The sequence below is a fragment of the Phyllobates terribilis genome, unplaced genomic scaffold (genome assembly GCF_046119375.1).
Source record: "Phyllobates terribilis strain yellow unplaced genomic scaffold, ASM4611937v1 Scaffold_9__5_contigs__length_417890890, whole genome shotgun sequence".
Taxonomy (NCBI): domain Eukaryota; kingdom Metazoa; phylum Chordata; class Amphibia; order Anura; family Dendrobatidae; genus Phyllobates; species Phyllobates terribilis.
The window spans coordinates 229,687,019-229,707,900 of record NW_027362769.1 but is presented as its reverse complement, the minus strand read 5'-3'; the positions used below and the strand labels follow the sequence as shown (position 1 = coordinate 229,707,900).

At 43.1% G+C, this 20,882-nt stretch overlaps 1 protein-coding gene across 1 annotated transcript in view; it reads right to left on the bottom strand.

The window, feature by feature from the left end:
* The window catches only part of LITAF (lipopolysaccharide induced TNF factor), a 28,012-nt gene extending 7,868 nt beyond the window's left edge, over window positions 1-20,144 (bottom strand). The window contains exons 1-2 of the mRNA XM_073647723.1: window positions 19,889-20,144; window positions 1,318-1,510 (exon numbers count right to left, since the gene is read on the bottom strand). Of these exons, the coding sequence (XP_073503824.1) occupies window positions 1,318-1,504 (187 nt within the window). The 5' untranslated portion in view covers window positions 1,505-1,510; window positions 19,889-20,144. The remainder of the gene's footprint in view (window positions 1-1,317; window positions 1,511-19,888) is intronic.
* Window positions 20,145-20,882: the final 738 nt, after the last annotated feature.

The window sequence follows — 20,882 nt, the reverse complement described above, 5'->3', positions numbered from 1 at the left end:
TGCGGTTGGCCCTGGATTCCTCCTAATGCAGGACAATGCCAGACCTCATGTGGCTGGAGTGTGTCAGCAGTTCCTGCAAGATGAAGGCATTGAAGCTATGGACTGGCCCGCCCGTTCCCCAGACCTGAATCCGATTGAGCACATCTGGGACATCATGTCTCGCTCCACCCACCAACGTTGCACCACAGACTGTTCAGGAGTTGGCGGATGCTTTAGTCCAGGTCTGGGAGGAGATCCCACAGGAGACCATCCGCAACCTCATCAGGAGCATGCCCAGGCGTTGTAGGGAGAGCATACAGGCACATGGAGGCCACACACAATACGGAGCCTCATTTTGACTTGTTTTAAGGACATTACATCAAAGTTGGATCAGCCTGTAGTGTGTTTTTCCACTTTAATTTTGGGGGTGACTCCAAATCCAGGCCTCCATTGGTTAATAAATTTGATTTCTATTGATGATTTTTGTGTGATTTTGTTGTCAGCACATTCAACTTTGTACAGAACAAAGTATTCAATGAGAATATTTCATTCATTCAGATCTAGGATGTGTTAATTGAGTGTTCCATTTATTTTTTTGAGCAGTGTATATTTTCTTCATCTTGTTTTTGGCCAATTTGGGTTTTTGCAATATTTTCTTACTAAAGAAGCTACATAGGACCATAGTCTGGATATCATGTGTATTTGGTTTTTGATAATTGCTCACCAATAGATTATTTACCTTCATGCCTTAGACACCTTTTTTGCTTATTTCTTTGGTGTTCAATTAAAAAAAAGTTCAGGGTCTATTAGGGTTAGTGAGGGTTGAGCGGACGCCACATCGCTTTCTAGGGTGGCAACCTCCACGGCAAGATAGGGATACAATGAGGCCTAAGAACAGGGTCAGGTTCCCTAGCCACTCTCAAATGTGATGCATTTCCCTTGTTGTAACTTGCACCCATATGATTGGGTTTAAGTGAATTAATTTTTTCCCCATTTATTTTATTGGTGTCTTTTTTGGCTCTATAAAGTCACTTACATTATTTTTGTTCACGGTGGTGTTTTTCTATTGTAGGGTTCATCAGGGTCAGTGAGGGCAAGTCAACATTGAGCGGGGGCACCATATCGCTTTCTAGGGTGCCAACATCCACAGCAAGGTAAGGTAACCATTAGACTGTAACCAGGGTCAGGATCCCTTTTCCTCACATATATTACTCCTCCCTGCGCCACCATTTACAAGCCCCCCTTTTTAATATTTGGTAATAAAGCTTGTGGTATATAGTAGGTGGGTCTTTTTTTGTGCACAATTGAATTGTGCACAAAAATGCTTACAAATAGTACCTGGAGTCTGTACAGGTAGTGGTTGGGCCATATAAGGAGGAGACGGGGTCATGGGCTTTGCTTCCATCCCTGGATGAGGGGGTGGAGGATATGGCTGATGGCAAAATGTGGCTTCTTCATATGAAGGCGGTGCAGATGGGACCACATATTCTCCTCCAATTGCTTGGTAATTCCCGGTCGGCTGCATTGTGCTCTGCAATACAATAAAAAAAAAAGTAATCTTGATTATTTTTTGTATTGTGTTAAAAAACACATCTAATAGGAATATGGCTGGAAGTATGCAAATTGCATCCTTGTGGACACATGCCCACCCTCTCCCGGTGCCAGGCGAATCCTGACAGTGCGCACGTTGCACTGTTTCAAGTGCGGTCCGTCTTTTACGTGCAGCATTCACACTGAATATAAGGTCATGTGAACGAGCGTCTGCTAAGAGCAATCACAGCAGTGAATAAACACATCATTTTCACTATTGTTCAGGCACAGACATAAATAAAAAGTTCAAAAGAAAATAAAATTAAAAAGCACTTCTCAAAACTGCAGCAACCATCCCAGTAAGTGATACATCGCCGGAATTAGGGTCTCTGCCCCTACATTAGGCTGCTCTGAGATGAGGTAGCAAATACCTGTTGACAGATTCCCTTTAAAGAGGTTATCCACTACTTTAGCACTGATGACCTATCATCGAGATCGATCAGACATTGATGACCTGTCGGGTTCTGACACTCTGCACCCCCGCCAATCAACTGTTATCCGTGGCGGTGGTCGTAAATACTCACTTGCGGAGCTGGCCGTCTTCTGATAGTGACTGAGGCAGGGTACTGCACATCCGCCTCCTATTCAAATCAATAAAGGGCTGATGTATAGTACCCTGCGGCAGCCGCGAACACAAGACGGAGTATTTCCGGCCACTGCCACTGATAACAGCTGATCGGCGGGGTCTCGAGTGTCAGACCACCACTGATCAGACATTGATAACCTATCCTGAGGATAGGTCATCAATGCTAAAGTAGTGGACAACCTCTTAAGTACATACAGCCCAATAAGTGGCCATAGCAGTCACATGCTGTATTGGCATTACTGCTCAGTGATGGTAACCATGATGCCAGTAATGTGCTTGATGATGCCTGTAATCACACATCAGTTTTTCACATGACTGACTTGTTTGTTTGATCAGTGTCATCAGTTTTTCTCATACGTGGAGAAAAAAAAAAAAGTCTCTCCACCTTCTCCTTTTCACAGTCCGTGAAAATCGGACCCCACTCAAATGCAGTCAGATTTTTTTCTCACACAATCAGATCAATATTGGCCATGTCACCGCGATTTTCCACAGACCGCAAAAAAATCACGGACGTATGAATGACCCCCACAAATGGGCAGCACGGTGGCTCAGTGGTTAGCACTGTTGCTTTGCAGCACTGGGGTCCTGGGTTCAAATCCCACCAAGGACAACATCTGCAAGGAGTTTGTATGTTCTCTGCATGTTTGTGTGGGTTTCCTCTGGGTTCTCTGGTTTCCTCCCCCACATACTGATAGAGAATCTAGAGATTGTGAGCCCCGATGGGGACAGTGAAGTCTGTAAAGTGCTGTGAAATTAATGGTGTCATATAAGCATAATAAATAAACTATCATAGGTACCAGTGCTATCCTTGAAAAATGAGTAGCACTCTCATGCAAAATTACATCTGAATGAGCCCTTAGGCTATGTTCACACGCAGCATTTATGCGCAAATAAAAAGATGTTTTACATTAGAAAGCAAGCAAATAATTGTACGGTGAGATGCCCATCAGTCACTCCATATTCTCAGGTTTATATATTACCAGCATTAAATGAGAAGTTAAAACGTAACCTTAAATAACATATAAGATCAATCAATACTACCAATACCCAGGTACATCCAGTACTATGGACACAAAGGGATAATAGATACAAGGGCAGTCCACAGCTACCCCTTAACAGTGAATATCCCTACAATAGTTTCTTGTGCGTTTCCCCCACTGGGTTCTTCAGAGGAGCTAAATGCATGGTTAGTTCAGCCACCACCCTAGTTCCCTAGCAACAGTTCAGAATAGACACCCTAGGGAACTAGGGTGGTGGCTGAACTACTTTATACCATGCACTTAGCTCCCCTGAAGAACCCGGTGGGTGAAACGCACGAGAAACTATTGTAGGGATATTCACCGTTAAGGGTTAGCTGTGGACTGCCCTTATATAAGGGATGGAGCTTTGAGGTTTGAGGGCCATGGTAGCCTTTACAGGGTTCAACAGGGCCTCCTCTGCTCCACCCAACAGTGTTTAAACTGGATGTCGGATACCGGAATCACTATCCACCCTCTATGAAAACTGAGAACTAAGGGTGAGATACCGTATATTCCGGCGTATAAGACGACTTTTGAAGACTGAAAAATCTTCTGTCTAGTCTGGGGTCGTCTTATACGCCGGTAATGCTTTTGAACTTTCAGAAATTGACATGCGGGGATACTCTGGGGGTGTTAATAAGCTGCCGTGGCCGTATCCCTGCCATGTCGGAGTTAATATAAGGTGGAGGGAGTTAAAATACGGCGGCGGTAGGTCCAGACAGTCAGCGCTTCTGTGCTGAAACGGACACATCGCTGCGTATTCCCAGCTCCGGACACAGCGCAGGGCTTCTGTGCCGACAGCTTTCACTTGTCACAGAAGCGCTGCGCTGTGTCCGGAGCTGGGAAGTTTGCATCGCTTCTGTGACAATATATGAAAAGCCGGCAATTCAGCAGCGGCATAAGCCGGCACCCGACAATTTAGAATAGAAAGAATAGAGCTTCACACATAGATTAGATAGATAGAAACATGTCAGTCACATATATATGAAGTACAGTGACAGTGTTGCTTACTGTACTTGTCATTTAGTGTAAAGGATTTATTAAAACAAATAATAGTGTTTTCATGCACCGTCTCTTTAAAAAAGCCGGCCGGCAATTCAGCATCTGTACCCGACAATTTATAACAGACAGAATAGAGCTTCACACATAGATTAGATAGATAGAAACATGTCAGTCACATATATATGAAGTACAGTGACAGTGCTGGTTACTGTACTTGTCATCTAGTGTTAAAATAACGGATTTATTAAAAAAAAAATTGGCGTGGGGTTCCCCTTAATTTTAGTCTCTAGCGGAGGTTAAGCAGATGGCTGGGGCAAATGTTTGAAGCCTGGGAAGGGGGTAATACCCACGGAGCTTCCCAGGCTACTAATATCAGCCCCCAGCTGAATACCTAGCCTTTACTAGCTATTAAAATGGGGGATCCCAAAAAAATGACGTGGGGTCCCCCCTATTTTAATAGCTAGCAAAGGCTAGGCAGACAGCTGGAGGCTGATATTAATAGCCCAGGAAGGGTGCCATGAATATTGGCCCCATCCCAGGCTAGAAACACCAGCCGTCAGCCGCCCCAGAAATGGCGCATCCATAGGATGCGCCAATTCTGGCACTTAGCCTCGCTCTTCCCACTGCCCTGTAGCGGTGGCAGTGGGGTAATAGGGCTGGGGTTGATGTCAGCTTATAATGCCAGCTGACATCAAGCCCAGGTTAGTAATGGAGAGGCGTCTATAAGACACCCCCATTACTAACCCCATAGTCAAAGTTAAAAAAAACACAAACAACCAGAATAAAGTCCTTTAATTGAAATAAAGACACAATTCTTTATTGTTCTAAATTAAACCATACTTACCATCACGCCCATTCCAGCTGAAGCCAACGATCTCCTGCAATAAAAGAAAAATAATAAAGCAACCTCATCCTTACCTCTCCATGGTTCCCACGACAGCTTCAGCTCTGCTACATCGAGATGACAGACTGGACCGCAGCAGAACGCTGCCATCCAGCCTGTCATCCCGCAGACACTGAGAAGCGCAGGCATGCTTGCGCTCCTCAGTGTCTCCCTGTGACGGCATCCAGATGAGCCGACAATGAACTCAGCTCACCTCATGCACGTCCGTCACTGACAGCGTGGGAAACTTCTACTGCGCATGCGGGGAGCAGGAGAATTTTCCCACGCTGTCAGTGACGTGCATGAGGTGAGCCGAGTTCATTGGACATGATCTCGGCTCATCTGGATGCCGTCACAGTCAGACACTGAGGAGCACAAGCATGCCTGCGCTTCTCAGTGTCTGCCGCATGGCAAGCTGAACGGCAGCGTTCTGCTGCGGTGCAGCCTGTCATGTGAATGTAGCAGAGCTGGACCGGTCCTGGGAACCATGGAGAGGTAAGGATGAGGTTGCTTTATTATTTTACTTTTATTGCAGGAGATCGTTGGCTTCAGCTGGAATGGGCGTGATGGTAAGTATGGTTTAATTTAGAACATTAAAAAATTGTGTCTTTATTTCAATTAAAGGACTTTATTCTGGGTGTTGTGTTTTTTTTAATTACTTTACTAGAAATTCATGGTGGTCATGTCTAATATTGGCGTGACCCCATGAATTTCGGGCTTAGGGCCAGCTGATAATGCCAAGCTGGCCTTAACCCCTTTATTACCCAGTGAGCCACCGCACCAGGGCCCTGGATGAGTTGGGTACAGCACCAGAAGATGGCGCTTCTATGAACGCGCCATTTTCCGGGGTGGCTGCGGACTGCAATTTGCAGCGGGTGGGGCCCAGAAAGCTTGGGCCTCCCTGCGCTGCAGATTCCAGTCCCCAGCTGCCTAGTTGTACCTGGCTGGACACAAAAATAGGGCGAAGCCCCACGTATTTTTTTTTTTAATTATTTCATGAAATAATTAAAAAAAAAAGGGCTTCCCTATATTGTGGTGTCCGGCCAGGTACAAATAGGCAGCTGGTGGTTGGGGGAAGCCCGTTCCTGCCTGCTGTACCTGGCTGGACACAAAAATATGGCGAAGCCCCACGTCAACATTTTTGGGAAAAATTAATTACAAAATTAATAATTTAGGGACTGCATCTTTATTAACCCCTCAATTGTCATTTAGTGTTAAAATAAAGGATTTTTTAAAAAGAAAATTGGCGTGGGATCCACCATCATTATAGTCTCTAGCGGAGGTTAAGCAGACGGCTGGGGCAGATGTTTGAAGTCTGGGAAGAGGGTAATACCCACGGAGCTTCCCAGGCTACTAATATCAGCCCCCAGCTGAATACCTAGCCTTTACTAGCTATTAGAATGGGGGACCCCCCCAAAAAATGACGTGGGGTCCCCCCTATTTTAATATGTTTATGAGTGACAGTTTTCCTGCTATATACCTGCATGTCATAAGAATTTAAATTAAAAAAGGACCATGTTAAATTCAAATCTGTTTTTTTTTAATTTTTACCGGTGTTTGGTATGCGTTGGAAAAGGGGTAGTCTTATACGGTGAATATATCCTAAACTCTATATTTTAACAGGAAAGTAGGGGGGTCGTCTTATACACCAGGTCGTCTTATACGCCGGAATATACGGTAGTTCCTTTTCTATTTATTTGCCTGGTTTCCTCACATTGGCTAGGCAACTAAGAGGTGACCACTGCCACTGGTGATCCTGTGACATCCTCAACCTATGTCCTACGTTTTATGATGCCTCTGGTATATTTGAATGCATGGGTGCTATATGTGTATCGACCCACTGGTCATTTGATCTCCTCTATTATCTCTTTGTGTCCATGGTACTGGATGTACCTGGATATTGGTAGTATTGATAGTTCTTATATATAGATTATTAAAGGTTACGTTTTAACTGCTCATTTAATGCTGTGTTTTACATTACCAGCAAAAGCAATGAGGTTTCAGAAACCTCATGCACATACACTTTTTTCCTGGCTGAATTTGAGCACTGCAGCGTTTTTTTTTTATATCTGCAGTATATCAATTCTTGCAATGTTTTGTCACTGATAAATGAGAACGTGCAAAAACAAAAAAATGACAGCAAACAGGTTTTGATGTGTTTTTTTTGCTGCATTTTTGGTAAATAAAACTAACTTTATTAAATATGTTCTGTAGACAAATCACTTGTAATAGACACCAAAAAAACACCTCTAAAAAACACTGCAAAACCTGAGTTTCATACTTAGGGTTTTTACTAACAAGAAAGCCAGTTTAGGCTGCAGAAAAAACGCATTGTGTGAGCACAGCCTTAGGATAGGCCATCAATATTAGGTTAGTGGGGTCCGACTAAATCAGCTGTTTGAAGGGGCGCCTTCAATGCTTACATTGGTCCGTACAGCTCAGCTCCATACTTATAGAAGCAATGGAGGAAGCTGTAATAAACTGTACAGGGCAGTAAGAAGTGCAAAAAATGCCACAACCCCTTCAACCAGCTGACTGGCAGTGGTTTCAAGAGTTGGACCCCCATAAATTTAATACTATACTGATCTAAACTAAAAAAAAAAAAAAAAAAAAAAAAAATAGGACATCAGTTTTAGAGAACTTGTAAAACACCTTTACGAACTGTTTACAAGGAAATTACAACAGTGAAATACTATACTAGGTGGAGTCCATAGGGCAGCTGTGATAGTTACTTTATTTTCATAGGGAAGTATCTTATGTATTTGCATGTTAATGGTTCAGACATAAACCTTTTGATATTATGACATTCAAGTCATAGCTAAATCCATCAGAATTTTAACAAAACGTTTAATACATCCCATGACATACATTGCAGAAATGGTTCACAAGGTATTTTTCGCTTAAGGAGACGTATCAGAGGTCCAGAATTAATGTCTTACCATTATAAACTCTAGATACGTACAACATGCAGACAGATGTTAATCTCCGGCTGACATAACCCAGAGCTGCTCCTTTCACATTTGTCCTTCTTAAGAAATAATTCTGACTAAACACAACAGGGGGTTGTTTTTCCTACAAGGCAGATGTTTGTGTTCGCAACAAAAGGGGAAACATTTGTTGCATCTGGAATTGAGATTAGCGGCCTAAAGTTCTTTGTACCTCCTGTAAGTATTGACATCTTAGGTAAAAATTGCAGCTGTACTACTCATCTTGTATCAAGGGACCATTCTGAAGGCTTCATCCTGCCAAGATAACAGTCTCACTAGGAGACATCTGTTTGTCCACCACAGTGAGAAGCTTCACGCAGTCAGTTTTTTTATGTGGATTTTAAAGCAGATTGAACAGATTTTGGAGCACAATAACATGTCTTGAAATACTCTGAGTAAGCTTCCTACTGATTTTAATGGGATATGAAAAAAAAAAAAATTATATACCGTATACACGATTATTATATATATATATATATATATATATATATATATATATATATATATATATATATATATATATATATATATGTATGTACCTCGTTCACTATATGAGAGTTTTCTGATTTAATTTTTTTTAAATTTTAAAAGCAGAATCTGCTCTAAATTCCATATAAAAAAAACCTGTGAATCCAACCTTATATATCCAAGTCTGGACTATTTCTGAACTGAAAATCTCAAGTGACCTTTGTTTCAGGGGCTGGGCTAGTCCCTGATCTTCCACTGTGCAATGTACACAGTGACAGTGCGCTCTGTCACCAGTGCGCTTAGATCAGTAGTAACAATCTGGCAATAGAGCACTGTCAGTACCCCTTTAACGTTTTTTTGCCACATTTTTTCTATATAGGTGTCTAGGTGGACCTTGAAGAAAGCGCATGTAAAATAAAAAAAAATGTAATTGCATTTTTAAAAAGAAACCAATCAATAGATTTATGCTACCCGAACCATGGGCAGCATGAATCAGAACCCTGACTGTAGCAGGGAATGTCTCTCTGAGCCACTGCAGTGTTTTAAAGAGAACAGTTAGAAGTCACTTCTCAATGTAAGTCTGAGATTCAGAATGAGGCTCTCATAGCTTTATATTAAAACCATGTTCACACATTCAGTATTTGGTCAGTATTTTACATCAGTATTTGTAAGCCAAAACCAGGAGTGGGTGAAAAATGCAGAAGTGGTGACGTGTTTCTATTATACTTTTCCTCTGATTGTTCGACTCCTGGTTTTGACTTACAAATACTGATGTAAAATACTGACCAAATACTGAATGTGTGAACGTGGCTTAATAGAGGAACCATTGGTCTGTGGTGTGAGCCAGTCAGAGCCAAGGTCACATGATGCAGGATAAGGAATGGAACAGCACTGGAAACGGCAGAAGACAGCGACCAATGAACATTTTAATGCATGCATTGCACATACATTATTTATAACTAAACAGATAGTAAAACTACAATAAACAAATGCTGGAATGGGACTTTAAAAGGTGTTCATGCACACTTTGTAATTTCGGTGGCTGTGATACAAAGTATCAGAACTCCCACTAAGGACAGGTCATCGATATCTTAGACATGTTTTAGATGCACTATGTGACTACAAAATATTTACCATTATTGACACTTTTATATTAAAAAAAAAAAAAAAAGGTAAAAAGATTGCATCCCTACAAGTATAAAGTCACCAGGCATGAGCAGAGTGCCTCCTACAAAGAAAAGCATAGTACAGTTACAATGCTGCCAGACTGCTTGGTCCGAAGGCTTCTGTGTGATTTTCTAGCTGTTTATTTCCTTCCTCATCATACGTTCAATTATTACCTCTCGGTGAGCTCACATTTGTAATCTAAAACACAGCTTGGACCTTTTAGTTGTGGAGTTTTTTTCTTTTAGTCTCAGTCCATGTAGCTGTGTGGGAGCTTGGCTTTGTTTTTATAAGTACAAGTAGGAGTAAGTATAACCTAAATAGACAGATCCCTAGAGGTGACAGGACCCAGGTCCTCCTTCTAAAAGGCCAGTATAACACTGATCTGTTCCTCCCAGTGCTGAGGAAACCTGCAGGGTCCCTCCTTGGGAAGCCTCTCAGCCGGTCAGTATGGAGGACGGGGATCACTGGAATACACAGGAAGTCAGAAAAGTAACAAGGCAACGCCAGGCGAGCTCTGCTTTACAACAATGACTCACCAAGGCAGAAAATGATCATAGAAATGTGCCAACTATTCATCATTGTGCACAAATTTCATTTTCAAGAGCTGGAGATAATTTACAAAATAATAAGAAGCACATGGCCTAAAATATGTTTTGAAACATATTTCTACAAATTGTTGTTTCCTACACAAAGATGCCAAGATGACCGAAAGGATCATCCATTTACAGACAAAATACCTTCCATTGTTTCCTAGAAAGGAAAAGATTATTCTAGAAAAAATAAACCTGACCAACAGTCAGTATACGAGACCAGGACAAGAACGTGCCATGCTAATAAATGAAGCAGTATATCACACATGATCATTACTAACATGAAGAGATCCACTATGGTTTCAATACATTAACACCAATGTTTTCCAGAAATACAAAACAGATACAGTGCCTTGAAAAGTAATCAACTTTTCCATATTGCTTTCTTCTTGCCACTCTTCCATAAAGGCCAGATTCGTGGAGTATACAACTAAGGGAAGAGTCAGACAGCCGTATAACTCGGGCGAGGATTGCAATGCAATGCTCGGACTGGCTGAATACATGCCGTCACTGGGGTCGTGAGAGCCAGAAGCCAGTCCGAGCATTGAGTTGTGCTCCTCATCCGAGTTATACAGCTGTCTGACTCTTCCCTAATACACTGTGTGCAGAATTATTAGGCAATTTGTATTTTAGAGGATTATTTTTATTATTGATCAACAACTATGTTCTCAATCAGCCCAAAAGGCTCATAAATATCCAAGCTTAACATTTTTGGAAGTTGGAGTGGGGTTTTTTTAGATTTGGCTATCTTAGGAGGATATCTGTGCAGGTAACTATTACTGTGCAGAATTATTAGGCAACTTAATAAAAAACAAATATAATCCCATCTCACTTGTTTATTTTCAGCAGGTAAACCAATATCAGTGCACAAAATTTAGAAATAAACATTTCTGACATGCAAAAAACAAAAAAAATTAGTGATCAATATAGCCACCTTTCTTTATGATGACACTCAACAGCCTTCCATCCATAGATTGTCAGTTGGTTGATCTGTTTTCGATCAACATTGCATGCAGCAGCCACTACAGCCTCCCAGACACTGTTCCGAGAGGTGTACTGTTTTCCCTCCCTGTCGATCTCACATTTTATGATGGACCACAAGTTCTCTATGGGGTTTAGATCAGGTGAACAAGGGGGCCATGTCATTATTTTTTCTTCTTTTAGACCTTTACTGGCCAGCCACGTTGTGGAGTAGTTGGATGCATGTGATGGAGCATTGTCCTGCATGAAAATCATGTTTTTCTTGAACGATACCGACTTCTTCCTGTACCACTGCTTGAAGAAGTTGTCTTCCAGAAACTGGCAGTAGGTCTGGGAGTTGAGCTTCACTCCATCCTCAACCCGAAAAGGTCCCACAAGTTCATCTTTGATGATACCAGCCCATACCAGTACCCCACCTCCACCTTGCTGGTGTCTGAGTCGGAGTGGAGCTCTCTGCCCTTTATTGATCCAGCCTCTGGCCCATCCATCTGGCCCATCAAGAGTCACTCTCATTTCATCAGCCCATAAAACCTTTGAAAAATCAGTCTTACGATATTTCTTGGCCCATTCTTGACGTTTTATCTTATGTTTCTTGTTCAAAGGTGGTCGTTTTTCAGCCTTCCTTACCTTGGCCATGTCCCTGAGTATCGCACACCTTGTGCTTTTTGGTACTCCAGTAACGTTGCAGCTCTGAAATATGGCAAAACTGGTGGCGAATGGCATCTTGGCAGCTTCACACTTGATTTTCCTCAATTAATGGGCAGTTATTTTGCGCCTTTTTTGGCCAACACGCTTCTTGCGACCCTGTTGGCTATTTGTCATGAAACGCTTGATTGTTCGGTGATCACACTTCAAAAGTTTGGAAATTTCAAGACTGCTGCATCCCTCTGCAAGACATCTCACAATTTTGGACTTTTCAGAGCCCGTCAAATCTCTCTTCTGTCCCATTTTGCCGAAGGAAAGGAAGTTGCCTAATAATTAAGCACACCTTATATAGGGTGTTGATGTCATTAGTCAACACCCCTCCTCATTACAGAGATGCACATCACCAGATTTACTTAATTGGTAGTTGGCTCTCAAGTCTATGCAGCTTGGAGTAGGACAACATGTATAAAAAGTATCATGTGACCAAAATACTAATTTGCCTAATAATTCTGCACACATTGTAGTTGTCCTGTGGACAGCATCTCCCAATTGAGCTGTGGATCTCTGCTGCTCCTCCATAGTGACCATGGGCCTCTTGGTTGCTTGGGATGTCAGTGTAGGTGGACGGCCATGCTTTGGTAGATTTGCAGTTGTGCCATACTCCTTCCATTTTTGGATGATGGATTGGGACAGTGCTCCATGGGTAGTTCAGAGCTTGGGCTACTTTTTTATATATATCCTAACCCTGTTTAATTCTTTTGCACAACGTTATCCTTGACCTGTCTAGTGAGTTCCTTGGTTTTCACAATGCAGTTTAATCCCCAATGTTCTCAGATAAACCTCTGAGGCCTTCAGAGAACATCTGTAGTTATACTGAGAATAAATTACACCCAGGTGGACTCAATTTACTAATTATGTGACTTCTGGAGGCAATTGGCCACTCAGGATTTTACGACTAAAAGACGCACCGGACCATAAGATGCACCTAGGTTTTAGAGGAGGAAAATAGAAAAAAAATGTAAGCAAAAAATGTGGTCACAATGCCCTGTTAAGGGGGAGGGGGTCTGCTGCTGACACTGGAATAGGAGTAATGTCCCCCAATTCTGATAATATCCCCCATCCTGGTAGATATGCCCCCCCCTTCCTATTATACGTGGCTCCAATCCCCATCCTGGTATGCATGGCACCCCTCATCCCTATCCTGGTATGCATGGCACCCCTCATCCTTATCCTGGTATGCATGGCACCCCTCATCCTTATCCTGGTATGCATGGCACCCCTCATCCTTATCCTGGTATGCATGGCACCCCTCATCCCCATCAGGCTGCACATAAAAAAATAAACACTCCTACTCACCTTTCTTCTCTCTCCTCCAGCGCTGCATCCTGTCTGCCCGCACTGATCTCTACATATGAGCCGCGCATGACGTCACTGCCATGAGCGGATCACAAGGAGAGATCAGCTGCCGGAAGTCACTGCTCCCCACGGCGGGACTGTGTGCGCGGGGATCAGTGACTTCATGCTCCTTAATAGCCGGCACACAGCGTAGCCGCAGCGCGGCTCCTACTGCTGCCGAGCGATCACGTGTGCCCGCTGTTAAAAGTCATGAATATTCACCCCCTCCCCATGCCCTTTAATAACGGGCACATGCGATCGCCCGGCAGCAGCAGGAACCGCGCTGCTGATACACGGTGTGCCGTTATTAAGGAGCATGAATATTCAGTGCTCCTCACGCCCCATGGGCGCGGGGAGCAGTGAATATTCATTTTCTTAAGCAGCGTGGACAGCGTAGGCTGCAGCAGGCGGCTGCTGCCTCCTGTGCGCCGCTCCTCCGCAACCGCTCCCCCCAGCAGAGTGAGTGTGTGTGTGTATATGTATGTATATATACATATTATATATATATCCGCCGCAACCACTCCCCCCCCAGCACAGTGAGAGAGTGTGAGAGAGAGAGAGAGAGTGAGTGTGAGTGTGTGATATATATATATTTTATTAAAATTTGAGGAAAAAAGTGCGTCTTATAGTCCAAAAAATACGGTATTTAAGGGTATCAATACAACAATTTTCAGATTTATATTTTTAAAATAATTAGAAAACCATGTATCATTTCCTTTACACTTCACAAATACATGTACTTTGTATATGGTATATCACATAAAATACACTTACGTTTGTGGGTGTAACAAGAAAAAAATGTGGAAAAGTTCAAGAGGTATGAATACTTTTTAAAGGCAATGTACACTGGAAACTATGTTCCATACCTTTTAAGCCTGCTTGATGAAAAGAGGTTAAAATAGGGGCCTGGTAAAGCCTAAATCACACAGTTGTGTCAAATGTCGCATCTAAAATAAAATATGAATCCATGAATAAAAAATAAAAAAAAAAGTTTTCCTTGGACTATGCATTAATTTACTTAAATAATATGTGTATAGCCATCTGTTGTTCATTTTTAAAACCACACACAGAAGAAAAATAGTGTTATGTGAGTAAGGCCAGAAAGACCCAGAGGAGTGAGGGCTAGGCGCAGCAGAGGGCCCCTGCTTAAGAACAGCATATGGGCCCTCTGCTTTCCAATGCCATTAGATCATGGCTTACTAGAATACCACTCAGTATTGGGCCAATTCAAATAGCTTAAGATCATACGAATCATTAGCCAAGTTTTTTATTAGCCATCTGAAGCATTATTAGGCTCCTTCTATAAAGTGCAGCAGTAGAGCTGCATAGATCGTACATATGTTGTGTCCACCACAAGAGGAGACCTCCCTCTGTAAAGTAATCACAACCAAAGTAACATTTACCAAAGTCAATTGTTTTCAGAAAACAATTACAAAGTGAAATAAGTTACGCTGAATGCTACATATTTTATAGGGTAACAGCCAAGTGAGCAGAGAATACTCAAACAGGATGCGCATACCAACAATATCTAAAAACCACATTTTACTGACGTATAAACCTGGTACGGATGTCTGTATGCTGAAAACTCATTTATACTCTCCCAATAGGGGCCCAGTTATTTTTTTTCCTTTTTACAAAATTTGTAACAAGTGGAAGAGTTAAAATAAAATAAAAAAAATAAAAAATTTTGTGCACATTTCACAATGTAATACTTGTATAAACAAGATCTCATGTTGTATTCAGTGCCTAAATAATGATGCTACTAACACAATTATATATAACAAGCGACCTGCTGCCTCGTCATCAGGACAAATGATCGGGTGACTGGAGCTGAGCAGGACTTGCCCAGGCCTGCCTACTTACAGTCATTGCTTCAGGCAAGCACTTACACTGACAGTCCTGTCTCCTGGAGTGAATATACAGCAAAGGAAGAAATAAACTTCTTCGCTCACTCGTGTAATATATATTATATATATATATATATTTTAGAATATTTCCAGTTAAAATTTCAGCCCAAGTCCTTTCTTCACTCATAGGTGGGGTGAGGAGCATGACCGTGATCACGCCAGTCATGGGGATGGCACAGAAGGATGGGCAATCAAGTGGTCAAGGTATAATATAGAAAGTGGCGAAGAACTGCAAGAAAGTGTCTTTTTTGCAAGTTGCACATACTGAACAACAAACTTCTGAATACTGGCCAGGAAAGAGGCCAATCCCTTTAAAAGGTAACAAGTCAAACTTTCCCTATATAAACCGGCTCCAAGTTGACCCTTTTTACTTCATCGCAAGCCCTCTTTAGCATTCCTGTTGCCCCACATACCTTTTAAGATGTTTGAAATAGTTTCCCCCATAATATAGTAATGAGCAAGTTATAATCTATAAAACATACTCTGTGCCCCCACCTGTCTCTTATTGACGTCCCCTACATCACCATCCATAGGGATCAATCAGGTTGGAGATTCTTGAATTATGTACATTTTGCAAGTTTAGTTCAGACGGGTGAGAAATATTGTGGATTTTACCTTAAGATTTACGCAGGTAAAAGCCATAGCACATAATGTACCAGGCAAGAAGATGAGATTTTAGAAAATCACATCCACATGCTGTGGCCTTTCTCCGCACAGAATTTGTCCTGCGGTGCGGTATTTTAAGAGCCGCAATATCAATTCAGTTGTAGATAAGTGTGGATTTGTTGAGGTTTTTTTCTTTTTTTGCAAAGTTTTTCTTCCTCCTTGAAAAACGATCAAGCAATTGTGTTACAAATTTTGCTAAGGGTTAACCACAGATCCATAGCAGTACAGATTTTAAATTATTGATTTTTCTGCCCATTTCTACAAGTGTGCTGTAAAAATAATCACCAACCCATATATACTTACTCTTACAGGCAATGGATTTTCTACCACAGAATTGCAAGCAAAAAACTGTTGAGTATTACAATGGCAGAATTGTGGATACGATTTCCTAAGGATCTCAGACAAGCAGCAGTAGATCCACAGAATATCATTTCTGTTGCAGATTTCAGTTTCCCATGCAAAGGGTCAATTGTGCAGAAACACCACTGCAACACTGTAACGAAATGTGGTTGTGCATGCAGATTAGGCAGCAGATTTTCCTATGTGGAGGGTTAGTAGTGAAGGGGTCCCTTAGTAACTGCCCTCAGTGATCTGTATTGACATCTGAGCATTGTAAAACAGTTATTAGGCCACTAAATGCCATTAAACCCAAACTCTAGTGGAAAAGGATCGTCATTAAGAAGTTAAAACCCGTGGATAAGAGAACAAATTCTGAAAGTTTAGCAATAGCAACCCAAGAAAACCAAAAACGCATTTAATGATAGTATCTCAAATCAGTCTCAACATTGTATAATGGAAATGCAGACAGCAGAGGCAAATGTCTATTTTCTTTCCCGTCTTCCTCCTGGGATCTGTCCAGTCTTGTATATTAGAAAAAACACATACTGAATATAGCAAATCATATATATCAACTTAAAAGGATTGGTCAACCAATGTGAAGAAATGGCGATACATATTTGGCAATGGGATGAAACTAAATGGGAGGAGACACAGATTAGATATTAGAAAAAACTTTTTGACAGTTAGGGTGATTAATGGCTGGAACAGGCTGCCAGGAGAGGTGGTGAATTCCCCTTCAATGGACGTCTTCAAACAGAGGCTGGACAGACATCTGTCTGAGATGATTTAGTGAATCCTGCTTTGAGCAGGGGGTTGGACCAGATGACCCAGCAGGTCCCTTCCAACTCTACCATTCTATGATTCTATATTTGCTTCAAAAATGAATGGCAGACCATTCAGAATAGAACCGAGAACCCAAAAGAACACTGAATGTATGGTCCTTTTCTGTGTGGTCCTAGACTTATCTTTTGATCATTTAATCATGTTTGTATGATCATGGAATTATCTATTTTTTATGTAAGTGTGGGCACTCTTTCTTTCGTGTCACTATATACCATACTATATATTTTATTCTCCAAGATCTACGTTCCAGACTTTATTTTGATCATACATCCTATGTTCTTCTTTTGGGTTTCCCGTTTTGTGTACGCAGAATATACTGTATTACATTACTCAATATCGTAAATTTCAAATAAATTGTTTGCAACATTTTCAAGTACGTGTCACACATTGACCATAAGCAGGAAATGTCACCATTCTGCCCATTTAAGATTCTCCATAGAGGATTTGGACGTAAGCTCAATAGACGCACATAACATAGGGTAAAACATGAAGTCCTGCCTTAGTTTCAGGGATAAGTTTGTTATAACAGTCCACACCCACACACACACATAGTATGATCTGTCGATTTATCATAAAAGCAATTTATGGGAAACTCAGGGCATATAGTATAGAAAGCAACTCGTATAAATACTTTCTATTTTCTGCTTTGATTGAATGAAAGTATGGAGTTTACATCCAGAAACTGACCACTATTCACTGCTAAGTGTCTGCTACAATTGTATCCGGTCTAGGCATTCTCTGTTCACAGTTTGTTTCTGACCTCCATTCAGAGTGTGGCCAGATAAACTTTCCTAGCACATACAGAGAGCGTAACCATAGGGCTTCATAATCCAAAAGGGTCTCCTTTTGCCATAAATCGGACTACTTTGCAGCAGCATGCCTTTGTTGTTCTAAGCTAGTTTATTCAGAGTGATGTATAAAAAATACTGCATAGTATTTACCGTGTGAGATGTTACTGCATATCTACCCTGTGGCATCTGCTTGATGTTCTACACGGAAATACGCCTCATGCAAATCTCCAACTTAAAGGGAACATGTGATGTTGAAAATGGTAACTGATCTGCAGGCAGGATGTAAGGACCTGTGCACACGTTACAGATTTATCGCTTTTTTTCTGCGCAGATTTGTCACAAAACCTGAAGTATTTCCTGAAGTCTCATGCACACTTTGCTGATCTTTGACTAAATCTGCAGCATGTCAAGTGTTTCAGCATTTTTGCTGCAGATCTCACTCATTTTAATGAGTGGTAAAATATGCGCCCAAAACGCAGGTAAAAAAAACAAAAAAACATCAAAAATGCAGCAAAAACGCAGATTTCCTGCCAAGAAATGGTTCAGAAATTTCTGCTGCAAATGCGTTCAGTAAAACTTTGTTCATTGACATCCGTGGTGTTTGTATGAATAGGAGTCCAGTGGGCGGTCCTACTAGTGATTCACCGTTTCTCCTGTGCATGCAATAAAATACAAGCTATTCTGCCTCTTTTCCAACAATCCTATATCATTCTGCTCAGCTTCTCCCCCTCTATACCGTGCAGCAGCTCAGCATATATAGCGTGACGGGTTCCCTTTAAGGCAAAAGGTTTGATCAAAGCCTAAAATAATTCAGTCCTCAAAGGTGTTTTCCAGGCTCAGACAACTATTCATAGTATAGACCATCAATATTATATTTGTGGGGGTCCGACTCTCCAACCGTGTGATCGGCCCACGGCACTCAAATGCTGTATTGCTTATATTGTTGCCACATTGTCCCATTCACTTTGCAATACCGTACTCCGCTGCTAATATTAGAAGTCATGCATGAGTATATTAGAGGTCAGGAGAGATGGCGGTCAGCTGACTGTATGGCCACCTCTGGCTCCAGGATTTTAAAGGGGTTTTCCAATTTCAAAAACTGCAGTTTGTATAATAAATAAATAAATAAAAAAAACACTGGGTTTTGCTCCCTTTACCCGCTAGTACCCTGCCCGGTGTGGAGCGGCTCTGCTGGTGCACAAGCTGCTGACCTCAGGTTACTGACCCCAGCTTTGTCAACATGACAACTGAGAGCAGTAGTGGAGACTGTGCCGGACCCGGGGAGGGTGAGCACAGCACAGCTTGTTACTTTTTTAAACAATTTGCCAACAGTCAATGGGGAGCCACGCGACAGCTGATAGGGGGGCAGAGACATCCATCCTTCTGGCGGCACATTGCTGGGTACAGGGAGGGGAGTCAGGACAGAACTGTCTAATCGTCGGTTACACACTGATGACGGCCATTAGTGACAGATCTCTATGACGCTGACAGGGGGTCTGTATCATTATAAGAGTACTGACAGCAAGCAGCGGTCCTGCAAATAACGACTGACAGCAAGCAGCGGTCCTGCAAATAACGACTGACAGCAAGCAGCGGTCCTGCAAATAACGACTGACAGCAAGCAGCGGTCCTGCAAATAACGACTGACAGCAAGCAGCGGTCCTGCAAATAACTACTGACAGCAAGCAGCGATCCTGCAAATAACTGAGCAAAAGGCACATTAGGAACCTGCAATATCACCGTTAGCATCACAGTGCGCCCCATTAGTAGTGTGACCATCATCAGCCATAACCACCAGGAGGCGCACAGCCCCCCCGTAAGAAATCAGCCTACAAGTTATAAAGTGTGCGGGAATGTCCCTGTATAAGACGCACCGTCTGCACTGCGCCACCACAGCACGCAGGTTTCCTCTGACACTTCCTGTGTGCCTTTCCTCTGCAGAATGGGACGTTTCATGAGACAACTCTGCGCAATATCCCCCCCCGGCCGCAGCCCTCAGTGCGGACAGATGGCCACAAGCCCACAGCAGCGCCTCCTCCCCGACACTTACACTGCGGACAGAAGTCACAGAGCCAAAGTCTCCGCCAAGTCCCTCCTGACCCGTGGACTCCACAGCCGGGACCGGACACACAACACGGTGCAACGCTCAGAGGAGCCGGACACACGGAGAAGACGTCCTGCTGCCGCCCGGAGCCTCCACAACAGTGGACGGAATATGGAGCGGAGCACACGGGAGCGAGCAGCGCAGCCCCGACCCTCGGCCACACCAAGAGGCGCCGGCTACGTCACCGTACGAGGGGAGGGGCTTCAGGCTGCAGGCATTGACTGAGGAGGGAGGGGCGGTGCGGAGGATGTGAGGGCGGGGCCGTGCGGAGGATGTGAGGGCGGGGCCGTGTGGAGGATGTGAGGGCGGGGCCGTGTGGAGACTGTGAGGGCGGGGCCGTGCGGAGGATGTGAGGGCGGGGCCGTGCGGAGGATGTGAGGGCGGGGCCGTGCGGAGGCTGTGAGGGCGGGGCCGTGCGGAGGCTGTGAGGGCGGGGCCGTGCGGAGGATGTGGGGGGAGCGCTGCTCGGGGTGCAGTCACAGTGCAGTCCGTGTAGGACTGTAGGAGTGGGAGGGAGTACTGCTGTGCAGCATACTGCCGTTGTGTGGCTATAGTATTTAGTCGAAGGAAGCAGAAAATGGAAGCTTAGGATTTTGAATGTGGGGTCCAGGGTCTTCATTTTGGGCAGCAGGGAAAGGGAAACATCTTCACAAAATGCTTCTTGTATGTGTATTGAAAAGTGAAACAGTAATTGCATAGATAATATCAACCAGTGCCCAGATAGTGCTGTACTGCTCCTATAGAGTGTGCGCAGTGCCCAGATAGTGCTGTACTGCTCCTATAGAGTGTGCGCAGTGCCCAGATAGTGCTGTACTGCTCCTATACAGTGTGCACAGTGCCCAGATAGTGCTGTACTGCTCCTATACAGTGTGCACAGTGCCCAGATAGTGCTGTACTGCTCCTATACAGTGTGCACAGTGCCCAGATAGTGCTGTACTGC